General features: G+C 40.8%; 1 protein-coding gene across 3 annotated transcripts in view; it reads right to left on the bottom strand.

Moving 5' to 3' along the window:
- Positions 1–12,085, bottom strand: part of LOC110970890 (synaptotagmin-14-like) — a 39,446-nt gene that overhangs the window by 7,571 nt on the left and 19,790 nt on the right. The window contains exons 1-3 of one of the 3 annotated variants that reach the window (XM_051960731.1): positions 11,951–12,009; positions 6,446–6,493; positions 33–3,039 (exon numbers count right to left, since the gene is read on the bottom strand). In XM_051960731.1, coding sequence (XP_051816691.1) covers positions 33–960 — 928 coding nt within the window. In that variant the 5' untranslated portion in view covers positions 961–3,039; positions 6,446–6,493; positions 11,951–12,009. Of the gene's footprint in view, positions 1–32; positions 3,091–6,445; positions 6,494–11,950; positions 12,010–12,085 lie in introns of those variants that run through there. The other 2 variants (XM_051960732.1, XM_022221204.2) reach the window with 2 other exon arrangements.

Below are 12,085 nucleotides of genomic sequence, written 5' to 3' on the forward strand. Positions count from 1 at the left end.
GATGGTGAAAGAGAAGCAACACACCCTCTAACCTTGGTTTCCTTGTTTTTTCTTCTTGCCTTTTTCCTTTTTCTTCTCTTCAGCCGAAGCTTTTTCTGATTTCTTCGAGCCCTCCTTTTCAGCTTTCCCCTTCTTCTTCTTGTCGGACTTTTTCTTTTTCATTGTGGATGAAGAAATTTCAGGGTCTTTCTCAGCGTCTCCCTCTCTCTCAGGGCATCCATCCTCCATCTCTTCCTTCTCTTCTGCGCTTTGCTCTTGCTGTTTTGATAACCTACTTTCAGTATCACTGCTAGTCGAATGAGGAGTTTTATCACAGTCCTCACTTCTCTGTTGAGTAGCTGACTGGTCTCCACTGTCACTTTCCTTTCTGTCTTGTCCACTGCTATTGTCTGTCTTGTCTAAAACACGAACTTCTTCCTCTGGCCCTCCCTCCTGGGATTCTTCTTGGTTTCTCTGAGACTGGGCTTCTTTCTCAAGCTGCTTCTCTCGTCTCTCTTTTCTCCGCTGCTCTCTCCTCTCCTGTTCTTCCTTCTCCTCTTTCTTCCTCATCTCTTCCTGTATTAACTCAGCTTCCGTCTTTTTAACTCGCCAGCATCCATCCCTCCATTCCCACTCCAGCTGGCTCGCAGTGTGTTCTGCCTCCATTGTATCACTGCTTTGGTTGGTTTTTGAGCTTGTGTTACCTGCCTCTGAGTCTCTTGGCATTTGCCACATGCTTTTATTGCCGGCCTTGCCTTCTGATGCGGCAGACGCCTGACCTGGCTCCTGGCTGCTGCCGTTTTCCCCATCTTCCACCTTGTTGATAATTGTGGTAACCTGCTCAGTCAGCTGGTCACTGACAGCATAAGTGACATCGCTGACAGCGTTGGCCAGATCATCTACGCGACTAGTGACTGAGTCTAAGATGGAGGAAATGTTGACAGATGGGAGGTTCTGCTGGAAGCTCTTGAAGAAGGCCATCTCTCAGCCGGGGATCCTGTCACCACGCTGACCACTAGATTAGCTCATCACATGCGCTGACACGGACATGTGCTTGTTAGCTGGGTGTGGAGCCAATATCACAGTGTGTGCTGACAAGTATGTACACACCAATATGAATATAGTAAAAAATTCACTTGTATCATGTCTCATGCTCAGACATTACAATATGGGTTTTAGAAAGAAATCACAGCATGTATGTATTCATTTATCAGCAGTGATGCCTGCACTCCAAAAAAAATCAGTTTGAATGTTTACTGATTGGTAAGCTGATCTGAAGACATTAAAAGAAACAGCTGGTAATATTGATAATAGTGCAAGATTTAGACTGCAGTCAACTACTGAGACACCAGCAATGTTAGCGTCATCGGTGGCAGTAACGTAACTTGTGTTTAAGAACAAAACAGGACACATTAGAGGTGTAGAATGTGCATAATTAAGAAATCAGAAAAACACAATCATGCACCTTGACTTCTACAGTAAATAATATGCAGCTAAAAAGTCCTATACAGCCACACAAACAGACAGGATACAAACACACGATACATCAACACATCAGATTCCACCCTGAAACCAGTTTAAGCACAAATTCTTCTAAGGTTATTCTAAAGAAATCAGTGTTATACCCTACTCTCCATACTCCTCTTAAGTTTGTATAATACCGACAAATGGTGTCTTATATATGCGATGTAGTGTTCTTTGGGGCAACTGAAGTGTATACATCCCATACATATCTAAAAAAAAACTTCTTATTCACTATAAAAGGATAATTGCCATAAAATGGTAAACTGTGTCCATTATACAAAATAACTGTTCTCTCATTTGATAATTATAGTAGAGTGTGGTTATCTGGTTCACTCAGGAAGCAGACCTATAGCATTAATATCGATCTTATTACTCCGCCAAGGACTGCGGCGGAGTTATGTGACGATCGGTGTCAATTTGTCTGTCTGTCTGTCTGTGTGTCTGTCTGTTTGCAACATTAGTCAAAAATGGACTAACGGATTTGGATGAAATTTTCAGGGAAGGTCAGAAATGACACAAGGACTAATTGATTACATTTTGGCAGTGATTCGGCTTATAGTTTGGAGTTTTTTTAAATTTCTGTATCATTGCGAGATAGCGGCACGGCGTCACTGTGACTATGACTGAGTGAACACTGCATCAGCTGCCTACTGTGCCTACTGATGATCCCATGATTGCGATTTTACTACAAATCCACTGCTGCAGACTTACAGGGACATATCTGTCGGAAATGACACAAGGAATGAGAAGCCTTGGCGGCGTACTGTGCTCTCTGAGTGCTTTTCTTGTTGCAACATACAGCGCCCTCCATAATTATTGTCACACCTGGTTAAGATGTGTTGAAAGCCTTAAAATAAATTCAATTTTTATTGCAGAAGCATATTCTTACACTGAAAATTGTACAAAAATGTATTATAGGACAAGATTAGGTGCTGTTTTGTTGGCAAAAGGGGGTTGTACAAAGTATTAGCATCAGGGTTGCTCATAATTGTGGCACACATGATTTGATGTAAAATAATTACTTCTTAATGTGTGATTTTTTTCCCCCACTGAATAAATTCACTTTAATTAAAGGTTGGATTTGCTCTTTTTTCATTGTGGTCCTATATTATTTAGAAAAAAAAGGAATTTATTAGAAGCTAAAGAACACATCTTCATCAGGTGTGTCAATAATTATGGAGGGCGCTGTAGGTCATAAAGACCTTTCTTTTGTGTCATTACTGTGCAATGGAATTCTAGCAAGGCTTGTTTGAATATATACACCAATATATGAGTTTAAGAGTGCATGAGCAGAGCAAGCTGTTATTGTCTTGGATTTCATCTTGTTCCACGTGGCACAGGTGTGTAAGGATGAGCAAATAAGATGAATTTCACACAATATGATTAATGTAAAACCACGACAAATGCAATAGTCATCCTAAATGTGTGTAAATGCTGCCAGTGTAGTAAATCTGTAAGTACTGAGTACCTGGCTGGTTCTTCTTGTAGCCACTGAGATGTGACAGATCATCAGGACTCTCCACTGACAGTTTGTTGCTGAGGTAAAGAAAAAACAGAGCCATCAACGCCATGAAGGCTGCAATGGAAGACAGGACACCCAGAAGCTCAGGTGAGACTGAGGAGAGGAATGAAAATAAAGAGGTAGGGAAGAAAAGAAAAGACAGACAGAAAAAGAGAAAACAAAAATTAGACACAGATGAAGATCAGCAATTTTGTTAATGAAGATAAAAGTGTATTTTTTCTGAAAAAAATACCTGCTGTTATAAATAAAACATATAAATAAATAAATACACACAGATGGCTGTCAGTGAAAAAATTCTATTTTGAGCTACTTTGAGCACAAATATTTTCCAGGGGTTTTGTGGTCAGGTTGCCATGTTGCTACCGTGAATAATTTTGGTAGATGATAGGCATCTTATGTTAGAATAAAACTCCTCCAATTTTGGCTTATCAGGCTTTTCTACTTTTAAACAGTCAGTGTTTTTTCCTCTTCAGAGGCACACCAGATACAATCTACAGTGCTGTATGTAGGCCAAGCATACTTCATGTAACCATGCAGCCCTGTGCTATTTTTATGAGAGCCTCAAAGGAACTGCATCTAACTGAAATGTTGGCTCAATAAACCCACTAAAAACAGGCTAGGCCGGCACTTATTAGACAACCACACAAACACATCACAGGGTAACAGATTAAAAAAGGAAGTAGGCATCAAGCAAAAAGTGCATCTCAAAGAATTCCTTTGTGGAAACAGTAAGTTGTAAAAGAAAGGAAACTGCAAGCAAAGCTCTGTAATATGAAGTCAGGGTTTCCAGTAAGGCACAGAATACAGCCATGATACAGTTTGATCCCAGAACATGTTAAAGAATAAATCCATTGGTAATTTACGAGAGACATCAATCATACAAGCTTTGCACATTTACAGAGACGTAAAACTCTCCCCTAAATGACAAACATCCAATCATAGCTTAATAATTAGGACAAGTCACAGCCTTTGATCCTCTCCACATGTTAAAGCTGTGAGCAGAGTTTGCATGGCTATGTTTGGCTTTGTTTTAACTTTATTAGAATAAAAAGAAAAAAGCACAAGTGCAAGGATGACAGTAAACAGGGTTTGTCTGCTCTAAGCAGATTGTAAGTAACAATCATGAACATGTCTGGTTTGCTAGAATAGGAACCTAATGTTAAAAGTTTTGGTTTCAAAAAGCACAACTCACACAGCTACTGTGGATATTCCCTCGCTGTGTAGAAACTGGTCCTGGATGCTTGGGGAGTACTGGCTAATGTTTGAAGCTCTGTCCTGTTTTAAATTTGAATCGTAAAACATTGTCCAGCAATAAAAACCAATGATACCTGACCTCCACCAAAAAGCCTTATATTCATTTGTGTCATTAAAATATATAACGGGGTCTTTCCTCTACAGTGTCCTTCAGGTACCCTTGTTTACTCCCACAGTTCAAAGACATGAATGGTAGATTAATGGTTTTTCTAATTTAGTCGTAGGTGTGAAAGTGAATGTGTATGTCTGTCTCTTTCAGTGATGGATTGAAAAGCTGTTTCATGCTGTCGCTGCCTCTCTTGACCAGGATATTTATGATTTTTTTATTTGTCTACGACTTCATAAACTAGTTGACTAATTAATTTAATTTTTGACATTTCTCTGGCAAACACTAAAAAAAAAGACCTTTACAGTTTTGAGGATTTACTGTTTGTTCAGACAAAACAAGTGAAAAGTGAAAACATGTTTCATAATTCTCTGATATTTTATCTAAACAAAGCACAAAAATTGATCTTGAAAATAACTGTAGGTTGCAACCCTCTAACACGACAGAGAAATAAAAGCAATTCCAGTGAAGTCGACAGCTATCGCAACCATCAGCCACTCGTTACATGGCTGTGAAAACTGGAGTCTTGAGGACACAAATGAGAAAGGAAGACAGGAAAGCAGTAACATACTTTCTCAAACCTTCTGACTAGAGATTGAACTTATCACGGACACACTTGTCTCACCATGGCAACAGGCAGAGACCACTGTCGCTGCAGACCGACAAAATGATGAATGCTAAATTTCCAGGAATGGCAAGAGAAGTAGATAAGAGAGCTAATAGAGGCTTACCTTCGCTAAAAGAATATCCTCTTTCAAACCAGCTGTTCCTAAAAAAAAGTCTACTACCAGTATTTCTGCAGTTATAGATAGTAAATGATCTAAGAAGAGGAAGAAACAAAGTTGTGTTGCTCTGAGGCAATCCGACATGTAACAAATCCCCTACACTTAGTGTGGTCCAGCACTCCCCAGGCTTACGTATAAGCTCTCACTGCTGACGGAAGTGTAGATTGAGTCAGAATGACCTCTGCTGCCACCACACAGTAGCTGTCTGTTGAAAATGAACAGCTTAAGGCCCTGTGCTCCAATGTGATGACACTTCATACATGGCCCTGCTCTGTAAATGTCAAAGACAGCTGAATAATTTAGACACCTGTAGCAACTTGATACCTTCACCGATGTACACTGGAAAGTTGAGCTGTGTACCAAGTCAGCCTTTGAAACAGTTCACCCACCCATTTTTAATGGAATACCCATCATCAGGAAAGTCTCAACATCATAGCAGATTAAAGTGGATTTTTCAATTCGCCTCTTTCTCTCTATTCCATCCTCCCGAAATGTGTGCATGTACAATATATGTGTCTGAACAGAATGAACAGGAAAATAATAAGCAAATAAATCCGTTACTACAGAGTGAACTGAGCCTGAATTAATGATTATGAACTGAGCCTCAGGATTCAATCTGCTTTTTTTTTTCCAGGCAATGACTCCCCTGCAAGCTGACGAGCGAATATGAAAACACAGACCCAGACATTCAGTGTGAAAGGAGCAAATGAATAATAACCTTGGACAAATGTGAGTGTGTTTCGAGTAAATGATTGCCCAAAAAAAATGAGAAAACTAATTATTCTGTCGTGTGTCTACATTGTTGAGGCACTGACTTAAATGCTCTTGTCATAAAAGTGTAATCTGAATTAAGTTATTGATATTTTGACTTAATTGTAAGATTTTAGAATTTATAGGGTATGCTTGGTTTAAAAGTGTAGGAAATCTAGAATTGTTGCTACACATGGACCTCAGACAAGAAACAAAACCTCCTTGATGAATAAATCATGAACACACAGCTGCTTTCTTTTGCTGAAGTGAACTAAAACTTGATATGCCATGCATAATTTACACACAAACATTATGTTTTCTAAGGTCTATATTGATGAACATTCAATGCACCAGATGCCAGGAAAAAAAATCACAGAAAACAGGGATATTGACCAATTAAGATACATTTTTGGATGTATTAATCTCAATACGGCCATACCCCAAACAGGCTAACAATACACACACGCTTTTATAAGCTTATGGAGACACATTTTTGCAGGGACACAGTTGGGTTTCACATCTTACCTCGTCTGGCACAGATGAGCTCATGAACACCACAGTTTCTCCCCCCTCCTAGGAAAAAGACAGAGATGGAAAGTTGGGAGTCAGAGGTTAAAATATGATTCCATGTACCGTAGAAACATATGCTCTGTCCTCAGGTTAAATGAGCTGGCAGATGTACACGTCAGCAAGCATAAATCTGATTAGCTGGAACCAAGAGAGAAAGAAAAACTAAATCAAATAGGTAATTAAAACTACACTTATTTGCTTTTCATGTAGAGACATTTTTCTACATTATAAATATGTTTTAGGTTTACTAAGTTGCTACTGGGACATTTTGTCAATGAGATGGTATCTAGTTTTTATGTGTAATCCCTCTGATGCTCAGGATAATCAAGGATACTGACACTCACTTGGCTTTTTTTCACATGCACAAATCCACAGCCTTTTACACAGACATTCACACATTATCTCTCTTGTCTCAGTGCTTCAGTATTAATTGATAAAGACGTCCAAAGTTAAGAGTGTAGCAGCAGCATATCTTGGCTCTGAATTTAGAAAGTAGTGTCTTAGTTTATACATTCTCAAACCTGTAGTGGTTTTCCTCCATTTGCACCCCAGTTGTTTGACTGTGGATATTTAATATTTTTATCTTGTCTAATTGGGTTGTCATTATCTACTAATTTTCTTGCCAAATTTGGTTGACTTGTTTAAATAAGACTTTTAAGGCAATTTTTGGGCATCGAGTGGAGTCCAAGTCTTGACGGGTCAGGGCTGTTCTGGCAACAAAAAGGAGGACACACCAACACAATATGAGGCAGGTGGTCATAATGTTATGCCTGACCAGTGTAAGTTAGAGGTTCACCACATCAGGAATCGTGAATAGTAATCTATGGGTATTTTTGTAATGCCAAAGATGGCAGTTGTCTAACACATGTCCAACGCCTGCCCCCAAAAATCTGTTGCATTCTTACAGCCAGACCAGGGTCCATCCATCCATCCATTCTCTCTATACACCGCTTTATCCTCACTAGGGTCGCGGGCGGTGCTGGAGCCTATCCCAGGTGACTTGGGCGAAGGCAGGGGACACCCTGGACAGGTCGCCAGTCTGTCACAGGGCTACATATACAGACAAACAATCACACTCACATTCACACCTACGGGCAATTTAGAGTAATCAATTAACTTTATCATACTGTATTTTTGGACTGTGGGAGGAAACCGGAGTACCTGGAGAAAACCCATGCATGCACAGAACATGCAAACTCCATGCAGAGAGATCCGAGGCCCAGGCCGGGACTCGAACCAGGGATCTTCTTGCTGCAAGGCAAAAGTGCTAACCACAACCCCACTGTGCAGCCCCCAAGCCAGGGTACATGCAGCGAATCGTTCTGTTGCACTGATGGAAGCATGGTGTTGTGACACTGTGCACATGCATAGTAGTAGTATAATCTATGGGGAAAACCTTTTTTTTAAACTGTATTTTTGAGCAAAGCTGCCAAACCTTTTCGACAGTTTTTATCAGATTTTACTAATGATGCGATACATGCAGTTCTTTTCTATTTTGTAAATAAACATAAAAAGGTGTAAAACAAATCAAACTGGTTAACAGTAAGAAGTCACTTCAAATGACCTGGTATAAGTAAAAAAAAAAACTTACAAAAGTATTTTTGAAACTTTACTGGGTATTTCAATGATATAGTAAATCACCTCTATGGAGTTAGAGGCCTTATACAGATTGAAAATATAATGGTCTATAGAGAGGTTAAGATATCTTGATTATTCATGCCTTCAATTGGTCAAGAGCCAAAAATACAGGATCCTACAATTTCCATAATGCATCCCAAAAGTTCATTTGTAAAAGTTAAGATTATTAGAACATCTTTGTCTGTTGTCAGTGTTTCCATCCAACTTGTAACAAATATTGACTTTTAGATATTTAAATCCTTTAAAGCTTAACTCAAAATCACCTGGACAACATTGTCAAGAGTTATTTTCTCAAGTTAACGTTGTATTTGTTGACACATTAAAAAGTGGAACTTACAGTGCCAAACGGGGCTGATTACCAAAGGACAGGAAATAAATATTGAATTTGAAAACATATATTAAAACAACAACATATTTTTAAAATGTGTACAAACTACCCAAAGAACAAAATACAAACGAGGATGAAAATTAACTAAATTCACAGTGCTGGGTTATTTTCTGGTCATTCCTGATTGTACTGTATGATAAAAAGGGATAATGTCATTCAGTATTTGTGGCGATGGGTCTTAACGTGTTGCTTAACAATATTCAGTCTTGATACAGGTTCCATTCTGTACCACAGAAGCAGTAGTAAATGTAGGAAGTACAACTACCCAAGTACTGTACTAAAGCAGAATTATGAGGTATTTGTACCTCTGTCCTTCCTTTGTTTTATTTTATACTTCTTACTCTACTACATTCAAGCGGCAAACATTGTAGACTACTTTGTATATATAGTTTATTCATGAAAAATGTATTTAACAGTTTATGAAATCGACCACTGAGTATAGAGACTGATCATCAACCTGGTCGATTATCAGGACTAATATTCAACATTTCTTGAATTAATTTAACTGAATTTAAGTGACTCCAGATAAATGAATTTAAAAATGATCTGCTTTGGCTCTGTCTGTAGTCACTTCTCTGCTGACTGACCAATGTCACACCCACAGTACTATCTGACTGGTTATACTGTATGTCACAGTATTAGCCAATAAGCACTTCAGTATAAATAGTGAAAAGTTCTCATTGAAATAAACACACAAAACTCATAATCAATGAAGGATTACACAATATTTTGACCCCAAGGATTAAATTTTTACGGAAATTTCATTAACAAATCATTCATCTTGATCACTGATAAATAGCATCAATATCAGTCTTAAAAATACCACCAAAAATATATCGAGTCATCTTCATCTTCTGTGACCACTTTTTATTGTCACAGCTCCCTTCTCCTCTGCCCTGTCTGTCTTGCTGTCTCCCATCCGCTCCTCTGCCCTGTCTGTCCTGCTGTCTCCCATCCGCTCCTCTGCCTTGTCTCTCCCTCTGCAGCTCGGTGCCTGAGTGGAGTCCAGCTTCTCAGCTGACTCCACTCAGGCAATCAACCACCTCTACGGCTCCCGGACAGCTGACAATCATCTACCTGATTACACACCTCTGCAATAAGTACCAGCTCATCCTTCCACTCCCTGCCAGATTGTTAAACAAGAACCATGCAGTTCAGTTTTGCTCTCTAGCCTCTTACTAGTTCTGTTTTGAGTTCCTGCCTTGTTTTTACATTGTTTTTTCCTTCTGCCTCTGCCAGACTCAGCTGTCTGGGATCCCTGCTGTCCTCCTTCCCCTCCGGCTCTCCCCAACCCAAGTCATCACCGGTTTTCTCCTCCTGGACCCCTCTGCTCATGCCTAAACCCCCCTGCTCATGCCTGGACCCCCATTCCTGCCTGGACCCCTTCTGTCCCTGCCTGGACCCCCCGTTCCTGGTCAAAACCCCCCACTACACCAGCCGTTCCTGCACTCTGGTTTCCCCATCTCGGCCAGTATTCATTCCCGTCAATAAATCATTCTAAATCTCCTCTGGTCAAGGTGGTGTGGCTCTCTGCTTTGGTCCAGCCCTCCCTAGTGCGTGACATTTATGCTGCTGCACAGGAAATGTATTCATTTGGGAAGTTTATAATTACGTTTTAGCATTTCCACTGAATTCTTTAAATGCTACACAGAAAACATACTGTTGATTTTTCCAGGTTGATTAACATCCATGATAAGTAAAGTGGTCTAAGTTTAAAGAAGAGAGCGTTGTGTTTGTCCACCACAATACAATCAAATAGTGACACTATGGAGTGAAACACAGTGGAAGTGCCTTTGACGTCAAGATACACTACCATTCAAAAGTTTGAGGGGTCAGCAACATCAGACCCTTCCTGTCTGAACATGCAACACAACTCCTGGTCCAGGCTCTCGTAATATCACACATCAACCACTGCAACTCCTTGCTGGCAGGCTTTCCCTCATGCACGGTCAAACCTCTGAAGATGATCCAGAATGCAGCAGCACATCTGGTTTTCAACCAGCCAAAAACAGCACATCACACCACGGTTCAGATCGCTTCACTGGCTTCCAGTTGCTGCCCACATAAAATTCAAAACTCTGACACTTGCATTCAAAACTACAATGAAAACAGCTCCCTCCTACCTGAACTCTCTCACTCAGGTCTACACTCCCTCCTGCTCACTATGTTCGGCCAACAAAAGACTCCTGCTACAACCACCACAACAGAGCTGGTCCATAGCTAGACTCTTCTCCTTTGTGGTTCCCCATGATGGAACTGTTACCAAACTCTGATCTGCTGAATCCCTCTCAAGAAAACACTTAAACCCAGGCTCTTCACCGAACACCTTGGCATTTGACAGACTGCAAAAACAAATTACAAAAATAAATCCTATTACATCTGCATTGCCTGTAGACACCACGGTCATATCATCACACTTGAACTTGCTTTATGACTCTCATCCAGGTTGTTTTCCCCTGACTAGATCCTTGCTTGTGTTATATCTACTCTCATATGTACATCGCTTTGGATAAAAGCGTGTGCTAAATGAAATTGTAGAATTGTTAAACATTCATTCTGAACATTTGAAACCCCATTCAGACTTGTGAGGATGGATCATTCATTTGTGTGGACAATCTACTAGCGAAGTGGTTCCTGCGCTGTTCCTGTGATGCCTGTGCTGACATGTGTGCTGCGGACTGGCTCTGATTAAACCTCTGAATGCTGCACACATGGCTGCACGTGACGCATGGGACCTGTGTCCGTGTCTACAACTTGACGGGACAAGGCACGCGCCTACTCTCTGTGGCCGTCCGGTTATGTGTCTCGGTCCCTCTCTGAAACCGTGGAGAGACACATATCCGTGGGCATGGAGGCTGTGGTACCGGTTATAGCCGTGAAGATAAGATAACCAACAGCACGCGCCGTCTCGAAAACAGCAGTGTTTTCAAACGCATATCGCTCTTTTTCAGATGGCCAATATACATCATATTCATCCGCCAAGTAGTGTAGTTCTTTAACAGCAACAAAACAAAGTAGTTGCCATGTGATGCTAAACAGCAGCACGTTATGATTTTCGGTAAAATACTGACATGAAACGGTAATCACAGGTCTCCCTCAACAGTGACTTTACAAATGTGTTAACTCGATCAATCATAGCGCCGGGACTGTCTGCACCTCTGTTTACTTAAGCATCACTTGACGCGCACATCCCGAGCAGGGATCACAGCGTCCTGCCTCAGTGCGGCTGTCCGCACTTCAGCATCACCCGCGCGCTGCTAGTTAGCTGTCCCGCCTCCACAGCACTGCGGTACTCGCGTCCTGAATTTAAAAGGAACTGGACCAAGAATAACTAACTCCGTCAATACAAAATGAGGGATTTAAACTGCGTTCTCATTCAGCCCCGAGCAAAGTTTCACACGGGTACCGCAGGACACCTGACACCGAGTACCTACCGTCTATCGCCATGATGCTCCGTCCCGGACTCTACCAAGTGTGTGTGGGGGGGTGAGATTGAGGAGGGAGGTCATTCATGTACCAGTGGACGGTTTGTGTGAGCGTGTGTGCGAGACGTTGTGAAAGCATGTGAT

The sequence above is a fragment of the Acanthochromis polyacanthus genome, chromosome 16 (assembly GCF_021347895.1).
Source record: "Acanthochromis polyacanthus isolate Apoly-LR-REF ecotype Palm Island chromosome 16, KAUST_Apoly_ChrSc, whole genome shotgun sequence".
NCBI lineage: Eukaryota > Metazoa > Chordata > Actinopteri > Pomacentridae > Acanthochromis > Acanthochromis polyacanthus.